This window comes from Aethalodelphis obliquidens, unplaced genomic scaffold, assembly GCF_003676395.1.
Source record: "Aethalodelphis obliquidens isolate GAN/ISIS:26980383/991018 unplaced genomic scaffold, ASM367639v1 scaffold113, whole genome shotgun sequence".
NCBI classification, from domain to species: Eukaryota; Metazoa; Chordata; class Mammalia; order Artiodactyla; family Delphinidae; genus Aethalodelphis; species Aethalodelphis obliquidens.
Genome location: NW_020838057.1, coordinates 2,972,464 through 2,993,808, shown reverse-complemented (window position 1 = coordinate 2,993,808; position 21,345 = coordinate 2,972,464). Strand labels below are relative to the sequence as shown.

At 53.4% G+C, this 21,345-nt stretch overlaps 2 protein-coding genes across 5 annotated transcripts in view; one reads left to right on the top strand and one right to left on the bottom strand.

Annotated features, from left to right (window-relative positions):
* ZNF628 (zinc finger protein 628) overlaps positions 1–21,345 on the top strand; it is a 62,044-nt gene that overhangs the window by 1,712 nt on the left and 38,987 nt on the right. The window contains exons 1-2 of one of the 4 annotated variants that reach the window (XM_027097420.1): positions 218–1,284; positions 1,983–2,060. The exons of 1 other annotated variant lie outside the window; for it this stretch is intronic. In XM_027097420.1, coding sequence (XP_026953221.1) covers positions 1,075–1,284; positions 1,983–2,060 — 288 coding nt within the window. In that variant the 5' untranslated portion in view covers positions 218–1,074. Of the gene's footprint in view, positions 1–217; positions 2,061–20,072; positions 20,078–21,345 lie in introns of those variants that run through there. 2 more of the 4 variants (XM_027097421.1, XM_027097426.1) reach the window with 2 other exon arrangements.
* On the bottom strand, positions 13,236–20,629 carry SHISA7 (shisa family member 7). Its single transcript, XM_027097435.1, has 4 exons — positions 19,665–20,629; positions 18,015–18,169; positions 15,803–15,952; positions 13,236–14,352 (listed from the first exon to the last, which is right to left on the bottom strand). Exons 1-4 carry the CDS (start codon positions 20,513–20,515, stop codon positions 13,706–13,708), a joined length of 1,803 nt encoding a protein of 600 aa, XP_026953236.1. The 5' UTR covers positions 20,516–20,629; the 3' UTR covers positions 13,236–13,705.

Genomic DNA, 21,345 nt, shown 5'->3' with positions numbered 1-21,345 from the left:
GAGCCTGGGCAGGGCGAAGGGAGGTGGGACTCTGGCGGTTTAAAAGGACGATAGAAGGCGCGCCGGCCAATAGGGGCGCGCAGTCGTGGAGTGGCGTCACGAGACGCGCGCGGGCCAATCCTTGACGGAGAAGGCAGTACGGGGGTTGGGGGGGCGAGGGAAATGGAGAGCGACCAATGGGAGCCTTGCCTAGCGCGGACCCAGGCGCTTGCAGCCAATGAAGTTCGTTGATTTTTGTGTATGCAAATGAGTGTGCGCGGATGCCCACGCCCCTTCCTCAGCCGGGAGTGAGGGTGGGCGCTGGGAATCGTTGTACGTTTTTCTCCGAGGCGCCATTTTGTGCTGAGAATGACCTGTGACCTGCGTGGTGTGTCAACCCGGCGCTGAAGGCTTAGACGCCTGGCCGTCCAGTGTGTGACCTCTGGCCCCAGCCAGGCTTCAGTCTCCTCCTGTGAGGACTGTGCCCGAGAAAGAAGAGCCCCCAGGCCTTGTTGAGGGCCTGGCCCTGCCTGTGACTGACAGCGGTCTCCCGCCAGCCAGGCCTCGCCGGGTCTCCCTTCCCCTGTCTGGTGAACCGGCGCAGAGCGCCGCGGGCGGCCCAGTGTCGGCGCCCTGAGAGCGGGAGGCCCGGGAGCTGACCCGCCTCCTCGGCTCCTGTGCGGTGCGGCCGCGGCGCCCCCGTCAGGCCCTCTCTGCCCTGGTCCCGAAAAGACTCCTCAGGGGGCCCCAGCCTCTGGAACAGGGGCCAGGAACGTGCAGAGACGCCCACCGCCGTAGCCATGACTAGTTTGTGGCAGATTGGCCGCACGCGGGCATCCCACGCGCCTCGCCTTGGGTGTTATCCCACCGGGTGCAGAGGAGTCCGGCCCAGTTAACACCCAAGAACCCTGACGGAAGAGAGGGGTCAAGTGACTTGCCCAGGGCCCCCCCCCCCACTTGGGACATGGCGGAGGTGGTGGTCAGACTGAGCTGTATCTCAGAAGTCCACTCAACAGACGTAACTGATGATGGTCACGAGAGTGGTGGTGATCGATCCGGTGCTCGCTGGGCAGGGCACTGTTCTAGTTTCTTTGCATGCTTCATCTCATTGAATCCTTGCCACAGCCCTGTCAGGTGGATGTTATGATTCCCCTCGGGACACTCTCAGACGTTCAGTACGCTTTTATTTTTGAGCACCTATCATGTGGTAGGCAGGATACTCTGGGGATATGGCTGAGCATAAAAGGGACAAAATCCCTGTGCACTCAGGGAGCTGACGTCTTCGTGGGGAAGCCAGACAGTAAAGTAAGTATATCCTATGATGTCAGCGAGTGATAAAGACGTAGAGGAACAATCAGGGCCAAGGGCCTACAAAGGGAGGGGTGGGGGTTGCTCTTTGACCTGAGGAAGGATCACTTGGGCTCCATGCGGGAAGGTCTAGGGGAAAAGCATTCCAGAAAAGGGAACAGCCCATGCAAAGGCGAGGCGAGGGGATCGCGCTTGGTGTGTTTGGGGCGCCACCAGGAAGCCAGTGAGGGTAGGTCGGAGGGAGGTGCTTAAGTCCGAGAGGTAAGGGGGGGCAGCGGTTACGTCTCTCGCCTCTGCCGGGTGGGCGGTGTGTTGTCTTCAAGCCCTAGGGAGCCATTGGAGGCTTTGACAGGGCCGTGGGCGCTAATAGAGAGGGAGGCGAGCAGGATGGTGGCAGTGGGGATGGGAGACGTGATGGGGATCGGTGACGTCGACAGGACCTGAGGGAGAAGGAAGGAATCGCCTGCATCTTAAAATTGGGGTCAGCAAACCTCAGTAAAGGTTTTTGATTTTGCGGGCCATCAGTCTCTGTCCCAGCGTACCCAGTTCTGCTGCTATAGCCCCAGAGTAGCCAAGCCCATGTGCAGATGTAGGGGCTGGCTGTGTTCCCATCAGCCTTTGTTTACAGAAACAGGCAGTGGCAGGGGTTGGACCTCAGGGAGGCTGCTCTTTACTGACCCCTGAAATCCCAACAGGCCCCACCCCTGCTAAGAACTTTTCAAGAGCCCTCAACACACTGCGTTTCAAGTAAATCCCAAACTCCCATGAGATCCGTAAGTACACTCTCCCTGAGGCCCCCTTGGCCTCTTTCTGTCTGTCTCCCTGCTATAAGCCAATCTCTGCCTGACCTGAAGAAGTTTACACGGGAGTCCCCTGTGCCAGGAGAGCTTTCCTCCTCCTCTGTCCTCCTCATGGCCTAGGCTCACCTTAAAATGTCACCTCTCATGGGACTTCCCTGGCAGTCCAGTGGTTAGGACTCCTCGCTCTCACTGCCAAGGAACTGAGGTCAGTCCCTGGTCGGGGAACTAAGATCCCACAACCTGTGCAGCACGGCTGGAAAAAAAAAAAGTCACCTCTCAGAGCAGCTTCCTCACCTCCACTCCCATGCTCTGTTTACTTCACCCTCTTTGATCTTCCTGGTCCATAAGAATTTATTATTTGTTTGCTTACGTGTTTGTCTCTGTCCCCCGATGAGTACAGCCCCAGGAGCACAGGGACCCTGTTCTTAGACTCTAGCAGAGTGCCTGACAGATCAAGGTGTTTGTTCAGCAAGTATTTATTGAGCACCTACTGTGTGCCAGGCACTGTTCTGGGTGATTGGGATACGTAGGCAAACACAGATCTTTGCCCTTGTGGGGCTTACTGTGGTGAGAGAAGACAGACACAGAAGTGAAATGTAATAAATAAATAAAATACATGGTATGTTAGAAGGGAGCAAGTGCTGTGGAAAAAGAGAAAAGTAGAGCAAGGGAGGGGCTCAGGGTGTGCCAGGTTGTGAATTTTAAGCCAGGTGGCCAGGGAGGCCTTACCAAGCAGGTATCATGTGAACACAAGTTTGAAGGAAGGGAGGAAGTGAGCTATGTGCTTATCAGGGAAGAGCATTCCAGCCAGTGGGAACAGCTGGAACAAAGGCCTAGCACGTGCAAGGAACTGCAAGGAGGCTGGTTTGGTTGGAACAGAGTGGGCAAGGGGGAGGGTGTGGGGAGCTGAGGTTAGAGAGATGTATGTGTGGATGGAGTTGGGGAGCCGGTATCATTCAGGGCCTTGAAGGCCGTGGCTAGGACTCTGGTCTTGTCTCCGGGGGAACAGGGAGCAATGGCAGGGTTTTGAGCAGCGGAATGCTGGGGTCTCACTCTGACTGCTGGATGGAGAAGAGAATGAAGGGGGATGAGGGCGGAAGCAGGGAGGCCGGGGAGGAGGCTGTTGCAATAACCCTGAGAAGAGATGGTGCTGGTCATCAAAGAAGATATATAAATGGCCAATAAGCACATGACAAGATGCTCAGCATCATCAGCCATCAGGGAAATGCACATCAAAACCACAGTGAGCTACCGCATTACACCACCAGGGTGGCTATAATCAAAAAGTGAGATAATAAGTGTCAGGGAGGATGTGGAAGATAGGAACCCTCACACAGCTGGTGGGAATGAAAAATGGTGCAGCTGATTTGGAAAACAGCCTGGCAGTTCCTCAGATGATTAAATCTAGAGTTACCATATGACCCAGCAATTCCACTGCTAGGTATATACCAGAGAAATGGAAACATGTCCACGTGAAAAGGCATACACAGATATTCATAGCAGCGTTATTTCTAATAGCCAAAAGTGGGAACAACCCACATGTTCAGCAACTGGTGAATGGATAAACTAACTGGTATTTACTTACAATGAAATATTATACAACCATAGAAAGGAGTGAAGTACTGTTATCTGCTACAAAATGGATGAACCTCCAAAGCGCTACGCTAAGGGAAAGAAGCCAGTCACAAAGGACTACATGTTGTATGATTCCATTTATATGAAATGTCAAGAACAGTCAAATGCATGCAGACAGAAAGTGGATTAGTGATTGCCTAGGACTGGGGGATGGAGAGTTGATAGCTAATAGGTAGATTTTCTTCTTGGGGCAATGAAAATATTCTAAAATTGTGATGGTATAGATGCACAGCTCTATGAATATACCAGAACACTTTAAATTGGTGGGTTTTATGTATGGCATGTGAGTTATATGTCAGAATAAAGATGTTATTTTTCTAAAAAGAATTTTTAAAAAGTACTGAGATGGGAGGAACTGAAAGAAGGCCAGAGGGGTGGAGAAAGAGGGAGAGAGAGGTCTGAAGGAAGAATGTTCTGAGCCAGTAGAGGTAGGTATGGAGGGGCTAGGCTTGATAGAGCCCTAGGGAGCCAATGAGGAATTCTCACCGGGACGTGTGAGTGGATTTGGTACTGATGTTGAGATTCTGGCTCAGGGCTGCTGGGTAGAGACTAGATTGGAGGACCCAGAGTGGAAGCAGGAACTCCAGCAGGGAGCTGGTCATGGGTTGGGCTAGTGTGGTGGCTATGGCCGAGAAGTGGGCGGATCTGAGAATGACTCAGGAGATGGCCTAGTGATGGGCCTTTTGTGTTAGTTTGGGAGACTGGAATCTGCAGGGGATGGGCTAGGGGAGGGCTGTCCTTACTTTCCTAAATATTGGAGACCTGGAAACTTACTTTTGCTCAGTGAAACCCAAATTGTCCCTTCGGCTTGAATTCTAGCTTCAGAAATTAATCTTCATTTCTTCTGTTCATCTGTATTAAATCACTAAAGAAATACATGCTTGGAGGGAAATTCACACAGTTACTGCAGTGCAAGAGGTAAAAGTAGGAGGTGCAGCTCTCCAGCTCTCCTTCCACTCCCACATTCGCAATCCCACCCCCTCAGGTACCCGCTGTTAATATCTGGGTGTCTTCTTCCCCACACTACTTGGACGTTTACATTCCCACACATCCTCCCTCGGCAGCATGCACAGCGGTCCTTGATAAGAACACGGGAGTTTCTAGCATTCTCCAGGGTGTTTATGCCGGTCCAGTCTGTGGCTAGAAGCTGCAGTGAGCATCCTCAAACGTTTATCTTTGGGCAAAGGTGTGAGCTTTCGGGCTTCCCTGGTAGTGCAGTGGTTGAGAGTCCGCCTGCCAATGCAGGGGACACGGGTTCGTGCCCCGGTCTGGGAAGATCCCACATGGCGCGGAGCAGCTGGGCCCGTGAGCCATGGCACGTCCGGAGCCTGTGCTCCGCAACGGGAGAGGCCACAACAGTGAGAGGCCCGCTTACCACCAAAAAAAAAAAAAAAAGGTGTGAGCTTTCCTGAAGGAGAAATTCCTAGAAGTGGAATCTCAGGATCAAAAGAGCATGTGTTTGCAATTCTGCCAAGTAGCCCTTGGCAGGGTTCTACTTATTTAGATCCTCACCATTAGGCTCTGATCCATTCATTCAGTAATTCATTTAGAACCAACTATTTGCCAGGCTGTGTTTCTGTGTGCTTGGGATACATCAGTGACCAAGACAGGAAGCAAGACACCACCTTCCTGGGGCTTCCATTCTGGTGGGGAGACAGATAAACAGTAAGCACTAAACCCAGGGTGGCCAACTGTACGGGGTTGCCCAAGATGCTGGACTTTCATTGAGTGCCAGCACTGGGAAAGTCCTGGGCTAGTGGGTAGGAAAAGCTGGTAGTATAAAAAAATATTACTATAAAAATTAGAGCAGTTAAGGTAAGGAGGTTTGGGAACACTGGGGGGAGGGGGGAGAATTTTAGATGCGGGGAGTCAGGGTAGATCTTCATCGAGAAGGAAACATATTTAAAGGAAGCGAGGGAGCAAGGTTTGTGCTTATCCAGAGGAGAAAGACTGTTCCAGGCAGAGGAAGCAGCCGATGTCAATGTTTTGATGCAGAAATGAGCCCGAGTATTAGCAGGCTTCAAAATATGTGCCAGTCATGGTCAAATGTGCCTCATCTTTCATCGGCATTTCCTTTCTTCCCAGTGAGGCTGAGCATCTTTTCATGAGTAAATGCCTCCATCTTTATTTCTGAGTTCACAGTCTGTGGTTGCTGATGTGTTCTCTGCCCCTTAGTGGCCTTAATATTTTTAAGCAAGTTGACTGTAAGGCTGTGGTAGGTAATTAGCAAGAACCACTTTCCTTTGTGCCCCTGAACAGAGGTTAGAGCTCTACGCCAGTGGGAGGGGCCCGCATTAATTGCTAAATATGCCTGCAGTGGATCAGGTGCTCCCTCTAGTGACAGACAGCAGCAATGAAACGCGTTGCTCTTATCCCGCTCCAAAAACCCTAGACGGCAGAGCACAGACTTTCATGTTGGACAAAAACAAACTTTAGGGGTTTCCCTGGTGGCGCAGTGGTTGGGAGTCGGCCTGCCGATGCAGGGGACACGGGTACGTGCCCCGGTCCGGAAGGGTCCCACATGCCGCGGAGTGGCTGGGCCCGTGAGCCATGGCCGCTGAGCCTGCGCGTCCGGAGCGTGTGCTCCGCAACGGGAGAGGCCACGACAGTGAGAGGCCCGTGTACCGCAAAAAAAAACACAAAACAAAACAAAAAAAACACAATAGTAACTAGGGGCTTCCTATAACGGCCGTAAAACAGACACCTCTGATGCACATCAAGATTAAACAGAATAATGCCTGATGTCGGCAAGGGTGGGAGCAAATGGACGTTCTCACTTACGTGGACTTGGCAAGGCTCTCGGAACTGCATCTTGGCGTTGTGCAGCAAAAGTCTTAAAAACGCACCTCCCTCCGACCCAGAAGTTCACCCTCCTGGGAGGTCTTCCCAGGGAAAAGTAAGTGAATGCTCCCCATGGTGTGCAAAAAGATATTCCTCAAAGTATTGTTCATAGTATTGAGAAATGGGAAAACCCTAAATGTCTGGTGGTAGGGACTGGAATAAAAATTATGCTGCTGCCTGGACTCCAGAAACGTGTGTCATGAAAGAGACTGAAGAACTGTTCAAGTCCAAGGAGCCTCGAGAGACACAATAACCAGATTCGACACCTAATCCCGGGGTACCAGGGACTGAAAAGAGAACTGCTCCAAAGGACAATACTGGGACAGTTGGTGAAACTGGAACATGGACTTCATCAGTGTTAAGTCCTTGCTTTTGATAACTATACTGTGGCTGTGTAAGAGAATGTCCTTGTCCTTCAGAAATGTCCCTTAGGGGGCAACTTACTCTCAAGTGTCTCTGAAAAAAAATATTTATATGGGAGGAAAACCATAAAGCAGTGTGATGAAATGTTAGCAATTAGTGAATTGACAAAAGCTGTACATGAGTTCTTGGACTTATTCTTGTAACTTCTGCACGTTTGAAACTGTTTCAAAATATAAAGTTGAAAAGAAATGAAAAGAAAAAAGAAAGGCACATGCACACAACATCTGGTATAGATTTCAGAAGTTTGCAAGCCCGCCCCCTCAAATGCCGGTTAAGAATAGCTGCTCAGAGGCTGTATTTATCAACACAGTGGAGTTGCAAATTGAGCAAATGTTAGGTTACAAAGGCGAAAATGCTTATGCCAGATCTTATCGTTGACTTGCTCAACTAAAGCAAGGTACATGTGGATCAGATTGCTTTCTTCTTGGCTGAACAGAAATGAAGTAGTTGACAGGCACATAGAGGCCATGTTGAATGAAAAATACATACGTTTAAGCCTTGGCGTTACAACTCAGAGTGGAAGCTAATCACTTGCATGGGAGGGGAATGAGACTCTAGTCTCCTGTGTTAAGCTCGCCCTGGGCATCTGCTCAGTTAGGGGAATGGCAGTCAAAGCCGGCACCATTGACGTTTACATTTAGACTTTATTTTTTTAAAAGTAGGTAACGCACCTACAAAAAATTCAGAAGTGCAAGAGTGTACAGCAAAAAAGCCACCCAGTTCCCCTCTCCACAGGCAAGGCACATTGGCTGGAGTAGGCTGCACTGTCCTGCAGTAACAAGCAGCCCCAAAGCCCCAGTTGTTAAAGCAACAAGGGTTTGTATCTGGCACATCTAACATCTGGGAGGCAGGGAAGTACGGTCCTAGTCTGTGCCCAGGAGGAGACTCTCTGAGTGCTCAATGATCCCATACTTCGACACACTACATCACCACCCTCCCTCCCCACCCCCACCCCCAATTTTCTATAGACAAATCGCCAGCACAAAGAGGCGATTTCTAAGAACGGTCGAACAACCCTTACACACACCACGTGGGGCATTTCACCAGGGATCCAATACCAGTACTTGAAGGCATCACCCCCTCCCACCCCACTAACCTACGGTCAAACAGATGGACCTCAGCAGGTGAAATCTAGCTGGTGGTGAACACTTAACTGCACCGAAGGGGGGCAGGCTTTCTCAACCACAGATCACACTCCTTCCAGCAAGCACTATCCTGTGAGGATGGTTAGGTTTCATGTGTCCACTTGGTCGGCTACAGTGCCCAGCTGTTGGTTCAAACACAGCCCAGGTGTTGCTGTGATGGTATTTTGTAGACAAGATGAACACCTACAGTCAGTTGACTTTGAGTAAAGGAGATTATCCTAGATCATATGGTGGGCCATGTTCAATCATTCGAAGGCCTTAGAGCGGAAACTGAGGTTTCCTGGAAAAGAACGAATCCTGCCTCAAGACTGCAGCCTTGAAAGCCTGCCCGAGTTTCCGGCTGCCTTACAGACTTTGGATTTGCTAACGCCCACGGTCACATGAGCCAGTTCCTTAACAGGAATACACACACACACACACACACACACACATTGGTTCTGTTTCTCTGGAGAACCCTGACTGATATGGAATAAAGTCTAATATCTGAGAAGCAAACACTTAAATACACTAGAGAGGAAGGGGTTTTCTTAATGATAAAATCAATGCTGAAATGCCCTGCACACACAACCCAGAGGTACGAGCAAACTAATGCTTTGATGTAATATGAGTCTGATATTAGTAAACAAACACTTAGATGCTCCTAGAGGTGAGCTGTCCTAAAGTTCATAAAACCAAGCCTTAGAGGCACTTCTTGAGACAGAAGGAGGGGGCAATTCTAGTCATCACTATGGAAATATTTTAGTGCACTGGGTGGGAGGAGAGAGGTGTGGAAAATGATTCCCAGTTATCATAAAAACTGACATTTAGACTATTCTGTCACACCCCGTTATGGGTTGAATTTTGCTCCCTGCCCACAAAGATGTTGAAGTCCTAAACTCCAGGACTTGTGAATGTGACCTTGTTTGGAAACAGGGTCCTTGCAGATGAAATCATTGGGGTGGGCCCTAATCCATGATGACTGGTGTTCTTATAAAATGAGACATTTTGCCAAGGAGACACGCATACAGAGGGAAGATGATGTGTCGAGGAATGCCAGCATTGCCAGCAAGCCACCAGAAGCTAGGAGGGAGGCACAGACAGATTCTCCCACACAGCCTCAGAAGGACTCAGCCCTGCCGACACCTCCGTCTCAGACTCTCAGCCTCCAGCACTGAGAGAGAATACATTTCTGTTTAAGCTGCCAGTTGTATGGTACTTTGTTACTGCAGCCCCAGGAAACTAATGCAGATGCACCCCCCCGACACACGCACACACTTCAATGATGTTCAGGCAAAGAATTCAAATATAAGGAGGCGCAAACAAATAGAATCTGCAAACAAATGCTTACCTGCTTAGAGGGAGGAAGCTTTCTTAGGAAGAAACTAAGGATTTGAAGGCATCTTACAGTGCATCTCCCCATGCCTGACTCCTCTCTTGGTGACAGCTGGAGTAGCCCTGACCACCTACCTGTAAAGACACTTAGATGCCCGCCTTCCTTGGCCACAAAGGGGACTCCCCAGTGACCTGCAAATGCGGAGATGGAAACCCATCCTTTCCCGACAGTATACTTGAGACCGGGGATCAGGAAAACATCTGTTTATTCAAAAAAATACCAAGTTGCAGCTCGGCTGGCTGTCCTCACCAAGGAACTGGGGCAAGAGTCAGGTTTGGGGGGAGGAATAGGGTGGGTAGGGATAAGGAAGCAGGCAGAGCTTTGGAAGTTCTTTTGGTCCAGAATTGATCTTCTTTCTGTACCGCCCTCCACTGCCCCCTCACTGGAATGGGAGTGTGTGTGTGTGTGTGTGTGTGTGTGTGTGTGTACGCACAAGCCTGTGTATGCATTTATGAGGTGGTGGGGGCTGGTGAGGGAAGACTCAGATGGCGAGGTCCCATCTCTGGAAGCATCAAGGGGATCTGGCAGGACATGCCCACTTCCTCACCCACCTCGAGACCTCTCCCTACTATGGCTTATTTGAGATAAGAGGTCAAGGCCCCAGGGTCAGGCAGCCTGTGTCAAGTGAGTGCGGGGAGGGGGCAAGATACCTGGAATCCAGGCCGGGAAAGAGCAAGTTGAGGGGGGCATACAAAAGCTGAAAGGCCCCGAATCCCCCAATTCTGGGGGCTGGAGAAAGCTGAGGGCTCCTTGAGGGTGGTGAGCAAAGGGGAGGGGTCTGGGAGGGGCAGGCGCCCAAGCTGGCTCCTTTTGGGGGAAGTCACGGTCTGCCATAGGGATACTGGGCATGGTGAGGCCCTCAAGGGGATTGGAGGAACCCAAAGGAGCAGCTGTAAGCGTGGAGTTGAAAAACTGGCAAACTGGCACTGGGGCCCTGGTAGATTGGGGGTAACCCCTCAGTTTCCTCAGTGTGGTGGGAGCTGAGGGTCAGTTATCTGCCCCAGGCTCCTGATGAGAAGGGATGAGCTGAGGTGCCAGGATTTGTGGGGAGAGAGGAAAGGGAGGGGGACGGCCCAGGGGAGGGAGAAGAGGCCCCCTCACCTCGCCCTGGGGGCTGGGAGAGGGGGCATGTAGCCCTTTAAGAGTGGGGGAATGGCCGCCCCAGAACATGGCTATATACAGAGAGAATTGGGGGCAAATTGTGCGTAGGGTGTTGGGGAATCCCCGAAACCCCAGAGGCTCCCCAGTGTGTGAGGGGGAGATGAAGGAGAGAATGCTGCTTCTCTGCCATCTTGGGATGATGCAGAGCACCACCTCCCACCCCTACAGGTGGCACTGGCAGTGGCCGTGGCTCTCCAGATGTGCCTGCCCCACGACCAGGGCAGCAGAGAAAACCATTGAAGGCCTCAGGGAGGTCGGCAGGTGTTGGCCCAGCCCAGGGGGGTCTCTAGGGAGAGTTTGGCCCAAGCCAATGGAGTGCAGCTCTGGGTGGGGATCCAGGTAACAGGGATTGGGCAAGGGACAGTGATATCACCTGAGGACTGGAAAGCCCCCCCTCTGGTGATGATAAGAGGTCTCTTTGTTGACCCTGTCACCGATCAGATGGCTGGGTGAAGGGCAGTTATCAGGAGGGACCTGGATACCCTCATCAGGGGGAGATGGAGGACTGACCAAGGCCAAGTCTGTGGTGTGGTTGATGCAGGCAGGCATCAGCCTATGTCAGGAGCATGGCAGTGACATCATCAGGAAGGGCCAGAGTATGATGATGTCATCAGAGGGGGCCCCATCCCACTCCATTTTTGAGGGAATGGGAAAATGATGTGTATTGTGCTGGTTCCTCTTAAGGGAACAACTGTAGGTGACCCCAGAAGACAATTGAAATACAGCTGTCTTAATACTTGGCTCCCAAGATGATGGATCCTGGAAGGTGATGATACATGGTTGAAGTGGATCCTGCTAAATGACATCATTGGGTGTCCTGGATCCTGGGAGATGATGATGCCATGGTTATGGTGGATTCCAGTAGATGGTGATACCATGGTTGAAATGGATCCTGGGAGATGATGACACTAATTGGGTGTCATGTGTTCTGGGACACCATTGACTCATGGATGCTGGGAGGTGGTGACATCACTGCTGAGTTGAATCCTGGGAGGTGATGACACCAAGTCTGTGGTGGATCCTGGGGCATGCAGACATCATGGTTGAAGTGGATCCTGGGAGATGATGGCACCACAATTATGGGGGACTATGGGAGATTGTGGCATCATCAGTCTTAGTGGATCCTGGTAGAAGATGTTACCATCAGCTCTAGTGGATTCTGGAAGGTAATGACACCGTTGGTCATGGCGGGTTCTGAGAGATGATGACGTCATCAGCTGTGGTGAATCTTGGGAGATGATGACACCATGGTTGTGGAGAATCATGGGAGATGATGACATCATGGTTGTGGAGAATCATGGGAGATGATGACACCATTGGCTATAGGGAACCTTGGGAGAAGGTGACACTATAGTTATGGTAAATCCTGGAAGAGAATGATATCCTAGTTATGGTGGATCCTGGGAGATGAATACACCATAGGTCAAAGGGAATCCTGGGAAATGATGTCATCATCAGGCATGGTTAACACTGGACCCCAGGTGCAACTTACCACCAGGAGTGGTGGAAGTCTTGTGGTGCTGATGATGTCATCAGCTAGATAAATAGCAGGCATACTCCCACCTCTCCCCACCCCCCAACAGGAGGCCAGGACTTTGTTTACAGAGGTGGTGATGTCTGTAGTTACGGCAGAGAGAAGTAGCGCCACCTGTGAGTCCCAGGACTCCAGGAGCCTGGTGGGCCAGAGTGGCCTCCGTGGGAGCAGAAGCCAGTCTGGGAGTGCTATCCTCCAGGAGTCACACAGGACCCGTGGCCCAACCACCCTTTAGGTGAGGTTCTGGTGGAAATCCCGCAGGGCATGTCTCTAGGGTCAGGGGAAGGAGTGACCAAGCCAAGTCATGGTGGGACAAGGCAGAAACTCTGGTGATACCATTACAAGTAATGGCCTTCCAGAGCAGGCAGTGTCTCTGGTGATGACATCACAGCACTGGGGCAGAGCCTCAGCTGGGGCAGGGCCACTGCCAACAATCCACAGATGGACTGTCATCTGTGGCAGAGACCTCTCTGCCGGGGCAGCCTCCCCAGTGAGGACACCCCTAGATGACACCTCAGGACAGGGCACTTTCTCTGGTGACCCCCCCCAGGATAGTCATGGACTCTGGGTGTGCCCTGCCGTTCCGGGACTTGGCAGCAGCAGTGGAGGTGTCTCATGGCGTATGTAATCTCGGAGCAGGCAGAGTCTGGTTGTGACATTGCAGAAGGGGCCTCGTCTTGGAGATGTCCCCAGAGTGGGCTGCCATCTCTGCTGATGACATCACGGAAAAGGCACAGTCCCTCTGATGACATCATAGGGCAAGGCACCTTCTCTGGCGATGGCATCACAGGAAGGAAGCAGAGTCCCTGTGATGATGTCGTAGAAAGGAGGCCTTATGTCTAGTGAGGACACAGCTGGTGAGGCTCTTTCCCCTGTGATGTGTCCCAGGAAGATGGCTTTGTCTGTAGTGGTGACAAAGGCATCTTCTTTGGAGGAAAATATTTTCCTGGTGATGATGATGTCAAAAGAGGCCTTTTGGTGCCAGAGATGACATCATAAGGATGAGATTTATCTATGCAGTGACATCATAGGAAGGACTCTTTGTCTCTAGGGATGATGTCATAGGACAAGGCATTGTTCCTCTTATGACATCACAGGAGGGAAGTCTTTGTGATGACACCATGGAGCATAGATGCCTCTAGTGATGACCTTAAGGGTGGGCCTTTTCCTCTGTGATGACCTCATGGGAAGGAGGTTTTGTCCCTGTGGTGAACAAAGACATTTTTGCTAGTGATGACCTCACATACAGGCCTCTTCCTCTGTGATGACGTCATGGGAAGGAGGTCCTGCCTCAAACTGTGACATAGGAGGAGGGGTCTCATCTGCCGTGACATCGCAGAAGGAAGCTTTGTGTCAGGTGATGATTTCATCCAAAACAGTGTCCTTGGAGGCAGCCCTCCCGGCCACCGCAGATCTGGTCCCAGGCCCCTGGCGTGTGTTGGGGGATGCAGGCCAGGATGGGGGCCCCAGGCTGCAGCCCCCAAGCCCCTGGCCCGACCTCAGACAGTCAGACAGTCACCTCATTCTTGCTGGCAGTGCGGAGGTGTTGGGGCAGGTGATGGCCAGGGATGAACTGCAGCTGCTCCAGCGTGCCCTGGCGCTGGAAGGGCGGCCTGCGAGACAGCGTGCCCCCACCTCCGCCGGTGTCTGACATCCAGGCGGGCTGCGGCGAGCCATGCAGGCCGTGGTGGTGGTGGTGCGCGTGCAGGCCAGGCGGCGGGGGCAGCCCGTGCAGCGGTGTAGGGGGCCCCCCTGGCCCCAGCAGCAGGTTGGAGTGGGAGGCGGCCAGGCTGGCGCGGGCGGCGGGCTCGGGGGGCAGCACGGGGCTGCGGGGGGGTGACAGCAAGTGCTCGCGGCTCTGGCGCAGGGCCTCGGGGGACGACAGGAGCAGGTGCTCCTGTGACACGAGGCGCGCGCGTGGCAGTGTGAACTCATAGCGTGCCCGGCCCCCGTCGCCCAGCAGGTGCTCCTGGGACATGACGCGCCGTGGGTTGGGCGCAGGCGCCAGGCCCAGCTCCTCGGGGCCACCCCAGCCTTCCATGCGATAGCCGCCCCCTGTGCCAGGTCGCCGCAGCGCATGCAGGGGCAGCGTCCCGCGGGGCATCTCTGCCAGGTGCCGGCGCTTCAGGTAGGCCTCGTCCAGATCCTTCTCGGCTGGGGGACAAGGGAAGAAACCACAGAGGTGGGTCCTCAGCCAGCCCAGAACGTGCTCCCTTCTCTAGGGCACCCACCACCCCAGGAAGACCCCAGACATTACCTGGAACTTCCTGGTCATTAGCCTGGGCAGGGGCACAATTTTAACCAGTCAGAACAGTCAAGCTAGCAGAATGCAGATTCCCAGGCCCAGCTTGCCATGCTGCGATCGTAGATGAGGGGGGACCTTTTTTTTTTTTTAATTGCCTGGGAACATCCCTTCTTTTGGGAGTAGAACCCAACTCTTGCTTTTTTTTTTTTTTTCAGCTCTTGCTTTTGAGGAACCACTTTCCCTTCTCTTTCATCCTGTAGCACGTAGTTTTCAAACTTGGAGATTCGACCCATTCATGGGTTGAAAAGTCAATTTTGTGGGTAGGGACCAGCATTTGGCAAAATGAAATAGAATAGAAAATTATCAGAAAGTGTCCCATAATAGGAGAATAAGGGTGAATACCATTCACAAAATTTTTATTTCAGTTGTGTGTGTTATTGATATATTAACGGATAAAGTGACATGATATCTGGGATTTGTTTTGAAATAATCCACCAAAAGATGGGGTGGAGGGAGGAGAGATTAACAAAATGTTGTCCATTGTTAAAGCTGGGTGAAAGGAACATGGGGCTCATTTTACAATTCCTCTACTCTCGAGTGTGTTTGAAAATGTCCATAATAACAAGTTTCAAAACTTTACTGTAATTTAGAAATGTGCCAGTGTATGTGGGTCTCATGGGACACAATATAAAAATCCTTTCTTACTGTGGATCTCCGTTTAAAATGTTTGAAGGCTACTCCACTACCAGGGATCGGCCACTGACCCAGAAATGTCCAATCAGAGTCACAGTGATTGGTTTTGGGACAAGCATGTGACCCTTTTTGGCCAGTGGGATCCAGGCTTGGGAATTTTGCTGGAATCATTGGGAGAGACTCTTCTGGTAGAAGTGCCCTGAAAATTCTCAGGACAGTCTTTGCCATCACAAGGGGAGATTCTATCTGAAAATGAAGCCAGCCCACTGTTCAGCAGAGCTGAGAGATGTAGAATCCTGGAGACAGCTTTTGAGCACCTGGGTTCAGCCACACCTGAAGCTTGTGGCACATAGACTTTCTGTTATCAAGCCAGCATAGTCACCTTTTTTTTTTTTTTAAGTTGTATTTCTGTTCATTGCAAATACAAGTCCTGATGAATGCAATAGATCTTGGGGAGAGGACCATGGGTTTGCATTTTCAAAAGGCACCCCAAGTAATTGTGATACAAAATTACCTCAGGTAATTCTGGAACAAACTTGGAGAAAAATCTAAGGCGGGGGCGGGGTATCTAAAGCTTTAGAAGGCTATCGGGTCACTGTCCATTGTCCTGAACCCAGGCCCTGACCCCGCCCCATCGCCCAGGTAGCTCCCCTTCCCGGGACTCACCCAGCCTCTTGAGGGAGGAGTAGCGGTTGAGTTCAGATTTCACAGCGGCCTCGTAGGACGGGGGCAGATGCGAGAGGTTGTGGAAGGACCGAGAGCAGGACAGCGTGGAGTAGTGCAAGGAGGGGCTGGGCGGCGGAATGGCCCGCCAGTCTGGGGCAGAGGGGCATGGCTGGGGTCAGTCCAGGCCCTCCTCCCTCAGACCCAGCAGTTCTGGCCCCCAGCCCCCTTAGAGCATTAGAAATCTGGAATCCCAGTCCCTCAGAGCTGCAGCAGTCCAAGCTCCCTGTGCTCACTCCCCCCAACCCTCGGGTGCTCTTTGCTGGGGAAGGAGGAGGAGGAGGGGCAACTGGCGTTTGCTCAGCACTCGTTGTGTGCCCCGCCCCAGGCTAGAAGGGACGCACTCCATGCAGCTTCCCGCAGACCACTTCTGGCATAGAAATGAGGAAACTGAGCCTCACTGGGTTACCTGGCTGGACTGTGCGGACAGGCTCCCAGGGTCTCACACCTGCCCTATGCTGGGCACCTGGCTCCGGCTCAATACAAGGGTGGGAAGGGAAGGAGCCCTGCCCTCCCCGCAGCCCCGCCCTGGTCCATACCCAGAGTGGCAGCGTGGTGTTTGGGGCTGTTGACGTTGAGGTGCAGGTAGTTGTGGTGCAGATTATCTGTGGGGACCAAGAGGGGAGGTGGCATCACTGCCATTGCCTGCTCCCAGCTGGCACCGCTGTCCTGGTCTTGTGGAAGGATCCCCACCCATGTCCACTTGGTCCCCAGCTCTGGTCCCTCCTGCTTACTGAATCTTTGCCCTGACTTGCTTCTCCCTCCTGGATCATCAAACCAGCCTTCTGGCGAAATGGCCAGCCCATCTCCAAGATCAGCCCCACTGCAGTACTTCTGACATGTACACCTGCCCCTGTCCCTCTGCTGCTCGAAACTCTTCCCATGTCTCACCATCACCCATGGGACACAGTCGAAGCTGGGGATGGCATTTGAGGCCTGTGTGACTTGTCCCCAACAGACATCTGCAGCCTCATCTCCCATCCCTCCCCTCAAGCCATACTTCTCTCTGATGCCCAAATGGTCCAGCTCAGTTCTGCCACAGGGCCTTTGCCCATGCTGTCATGCTGTTCTCTCGGCCTTGAATCCCTTCCTCTCCTTCTTTGCCTGAAGACCTCCTACTCACCCCTCAAGATCCAGGTCAAATGTTTCTTCCTTATCACTACTATTCAAACCCATCTCCTCCCCTCCGTTCCTGATCCCAGATCAAGCCTTGTCCTTTACTGCCTGGATCATCATGCAAGCCTCCTCTGGAGCCTTCTTCCTCTCATCGATCTTCCTTCATATGGGTTCCAGAGACATAGTTCTTCCACCCACTTCTGACTTTGCTTCTCCCTTGCTCTAAACTCCTCCATGGCTCCCCATTGCCCTCAGGACAAAGGCAGAGCCATTCAGCTCAGCCTGGTACTCAAGGCCCTTCCTGAGGTATCTGCCCACCCTCTCCTCAGCCTCAGCTCTGGCCACCTCACAAGCTGTGCTCCAGCCACTCAGAGATCCCCCTGCCCAAGAAACTCCCCTCACCCTCCTGGCCACTGCTCAAACATCATGTTCTGAGGGAACTCCTCCCCCTCACACCAAATGAGACCCTTTTCAAACCTCTTCCAGCTACCTGGACTTCTCCACTGATGCACTCATCATAAACTATAAGAATAACAATAATATGAAGTGAGTACTGTTATGATTCTCATTTTATGGATGAGCAAACTGAGGCCCAGAGAAGCGAAGTCACTTGCCGTAGGTCACAGTGGTAGAGCCAGGATTTGAATCCAGGCGTCTGGCTCCCAACAAATTCTAATTCAGTTACCAAGTGAGTCCTTGTGTGTCACTGGCTGTTGGGTGGTCTGACATGAGTTTCTCAAGTGCAGGGGTTGAGAATGTCTAAATCTAAATCATCCATCGTAGCACCCAGGGTTCCCACCCAGGGTGCCCACAGCAGGTCAGGGAGGAGGTCTGGCTCACTGCAAAGTCCAGTGCATTGCCCAAAACAGGTGTCGGCCATAACGGTTCAGGGAAGGCAGAGACAGCAGGCTGTGGCTAGGGGCAGGGCCTGGGCAATGGGAGATGGAGCCATCCGTGGAGGGCGGAGCTACAGGGATGAGGGGTGGGGGCAGATGCAGAGGCAGCAGAGGCGGCAGCCGAAGCTCCACTTCTCACTCACCGAGATTGGTGGGCTTCACGGTGTTGTAGAGGTTCTTGGGCGTCCTCGGGGGCATGCTGTCGGGACCCCCGACCCCCGGGGTTAGGGAGCTGCTTCGTGCCCGGTCCGGGCGGGTCCCAGGCCCCGCCTGATGCCTCAGAATGTCCACCAGAGCCCTAGAAGTGGCAGAGGGATGGTCAGTGGCCTGGGGACTGGGGCTGGGGGTGGGGAGAGGGAGGGCGCAGGCCTCTTTCCCCTCTCCGTTCTCACCTTTGGGTGTATCCATTAGCTCAGCTCGGCTTCTAGCCTTTGGCCACGCCCCTTGCTAATATCAATCTGAGCACCGCCTGCCCCAAGGTCCCTCGGACCACACTTCCTGCTTGAAGCGCCCCTTCCCCTATGTATTTGGACCCTACCCCTTCTGCGGTCCCTCCCACATCGTCCTCTCTGTGGTCCTGCCCCACCCTGAACCTGGGACCTCACTCCTGTTCCTTTTGCTGCCTTCCCCATGGCAATAAAGGGTGCTATGTGGACCCCAAACCCTAGAATCACACTTGACTCTTCTTTTTCTTTCCTGCACGGCCCTTAGCAATCCTGTGGATTCGCCCTCCAAAATGTATCCCAACTCGGAGCACTTGTAACCACCTCTGCTTCTACCAGCCCCATCTCTCACCATTATTGCCACAGTCTCCAATTGGTCTCCCCATTTCTGCCCTTATCCCTTGCAGTTTCACACGCACAGCCCAGGGATCAGACGGTGACACACGGAGCTCAGGGCTCCCCCATCACACTTAGGATAAACCTGGCCTCTGCCTACTTCTGTCCACCTCCTCCTCACCCACTGCACTCCAGCTGCATGGGCCGCTTCGCTGTCCTGCAAACACTCCACCTTAGGGCCATTGCACTTATGGCTTCCTCTCTGCCTGGAATGCCCTTCCCACAGATATCTGCTTGGTTCTCTCTTTTCCTTCAAGTCTCTGCTCAGAGAGGCCTTTCCTGACCACTTCGTGTAAAACAACACTGTCCCTCCCATTCACAACTCGTTATGCTACTTTATTTTCTTCACAGCAGTTATCAGGATCTAAAAGTATATTGCACATGTGTTTCCTTGCTTACTGTCTTAATGATAACGGTAGCCAGCATTTACTGAGGGCTTACCAGGTACCAGGACTCAACATGAATTAACCCAGGTAATCTTCATTACAGTCTGAATAGGTGGGGAACAATTATTAGGCCCATTGTACAGACGAGGAAACTGAGGCATAGAGAGGTTTAAGCAAATTCCCCAGGGTCACACAGCCTGCAGGCAGCTGACCTGGGATTGGAGACCAGGTTTACTCCTCAGTGCAGGGACTTTGTTTTGTTCACTGCTGTGTTCCCAGCTCCTGGCTCACAGAAAGTGCTCAAGAAATATTTGTTGAATGAATGAAGGCCCGAGCCTACCCGGTCACTCCATAGACTGCCACTTAAGTCACATATATTCTCATGTCCCGCCCACCTCTCCAAGGCATTGGCTTCTGCGCTCCTGGTGGCTGCCTCAGTCTCTGGCCATACTCCCTGCACCCTGCCGCCCCCACCCCCACCCCCGGCCCCACTCCCTAATGGCTCCACCTCCTGTGGCCCCGCCCCCGCCCCCAGGTTTCCCACCCTCCGGCCCCAGAGCACACACACCTGGGTACATTGATCTCCCGGTGCGCCCTGGGCGCACGGGACGCCTTGCTGAAGGCCACTTTGGCGCCGACGCCCACGGCCAGGGCGAAGCTGATGACCCCGCACACCACGTAGGCCGTGCTGCCCCCTGGGCCCTCGCCCCCACGCCCCCCGGCGCCACCCGCCCGGCCCCCTTCCATCCACCCGGCCTGGCCGGGCCCGAGTCCCCCGCCCGCACCCCCGGCGCCCCCGGCGCCCCCGGCCAGTGGCGGCGGCGTGGTGGCCCAGCGCGGCGTGTCGTAGTTGGAGCAGGAGGCCTGCGCCAGGCGCATGTGGCGGTGCTCGCAGCAGAAGCGGTAGTGGCAGGTGCCGCAGCAGAAGCGGTAGGAGCCAGTGCTGCAGTTGAAGGTGGCGTCGTACTGGCCCATGACATCGTAGTAGCCGTGGCAGAGCTCGGCAGGAGGGGGCGCCCGTGCCGCCGCGCCGGCCGAACTCGGGGTGCTGGTCCTGGTTCCGTTGGCCCCTGGGCCCGCCGCGCCCCCGCCGCCGGTCAGCGCCCCGGTCAGGCGCCGCAGGTGCGCCAGCAGGGCGGGCAGCGGGCCCGGGGGTTCCGTGCTTGTGGCGTTGGACGGGCGCGCCCCAGCCTGGCCGGTAGTCGAGGCCAGGAGCAGGAGGGTCCCGAGGAGCAGGAGGGCCGGCATGGGGCAGCCAGGCTGGGGGGAGAACCGAGGCTGGAACGGCGGGCGGGAGAAAGATGACCAGAGGTGGAGAAATGTGGAGATGGGGGCCGGAGATGATGAGGAAGGCAGGCCAAGGGAAGGTAGAAGGACGGAGAGGCACAAACCAAGAAACAGAAAAGATGGAGGGGACATGTATGGACCCAAAGTTGGCAGTCCCACGGGACAGTGCGGTGATGGGGGAGCAACAGGAGGATGTCCAGACACCGCGGAAGGAGAACGGAAATGATAATGGCAGAGAAAGATCAGAGCGAGTGATGAGTGGTGGAGGAAAGAATGGGAAAGTCGACAGTGGCATTGGGGGTGCGAAGAAATAAGAGAGGTGGACAGAAACCAGAGGAAAGATGTGATGGAGGGAGAAGAAACCATGGAGGCAGGTGAGGGAGAGAGGGCAGAGGGGAAAGCCAGAGGTGAGATGCAGGTGAGGGAGGGCAGAGGTGGGCAGAGTGAGAGGTGGGCAGAGTGGGGAGGAGGTTGGGATGGGTCAGTGGGGGACCAAGGGAGGCAATGAAGGGAGACACATGGTGGGGTGGGCGAGATGGGAGGAGTCGGGGAGATGGGGAAGGAGAGAGAAAGAAGAGCAGATGGGGAGGAGAGAAGGAGAGAGAGAGATTGGAGTTGAGAACCTGAGTTTATAGACCAGGAGGTGGAAAGAGGGAGTGCAGGGTTTCTCACCCTGGGCGCTACTGTCATCTGAGCACAGAATGTACTTGCTTGTGGGGGCCCATCCTGTGCATTGTAGGGTGTTCAGCAGTATCTGCTGGATGCCAGGAGCATTCACATTCCCCCACATCATGTTAACATAAGATGCCTCCAGGCATTGCCAAATATCCCCCCGGGGGGCACGTTTGCCCCCAGTTAGAACTGCTGCCTTAGACCCACGTGGCCCTCAGTTTCCCCAGTGCTTATTTCTCTCTTGTATTTACGTCTGATAATCAAGGGATCTTGAGCCTCTGTCTCTCTCT

Excerpts from the sequence above, each read along its gene's own strand:
- SHISA7 (XM_027097435.1), bottom strand. The coding sequence starts at position 20,515 with ATGTCCCCTCCATCTTTTCTGTTTCTTGGTTTGTGCCTCTCCGTCCTT. Across the intron at positions 15,953-18,014 it reads CGTGAAGCCCACCAATCTCG|ACTGGCGGGCCATTCCGCCG; the intron begins GTGAGTGAGAAG and ends CCTCTGCCCCAG. Across the intron at positions 14,353-15,802 it reads CTCCTCCCTCAAGAGGCTGG|CCGAGAAGGATCTGGACGAG; the intron begins GTGAGTCCCGGG and ends CTTGTCCCCCAG.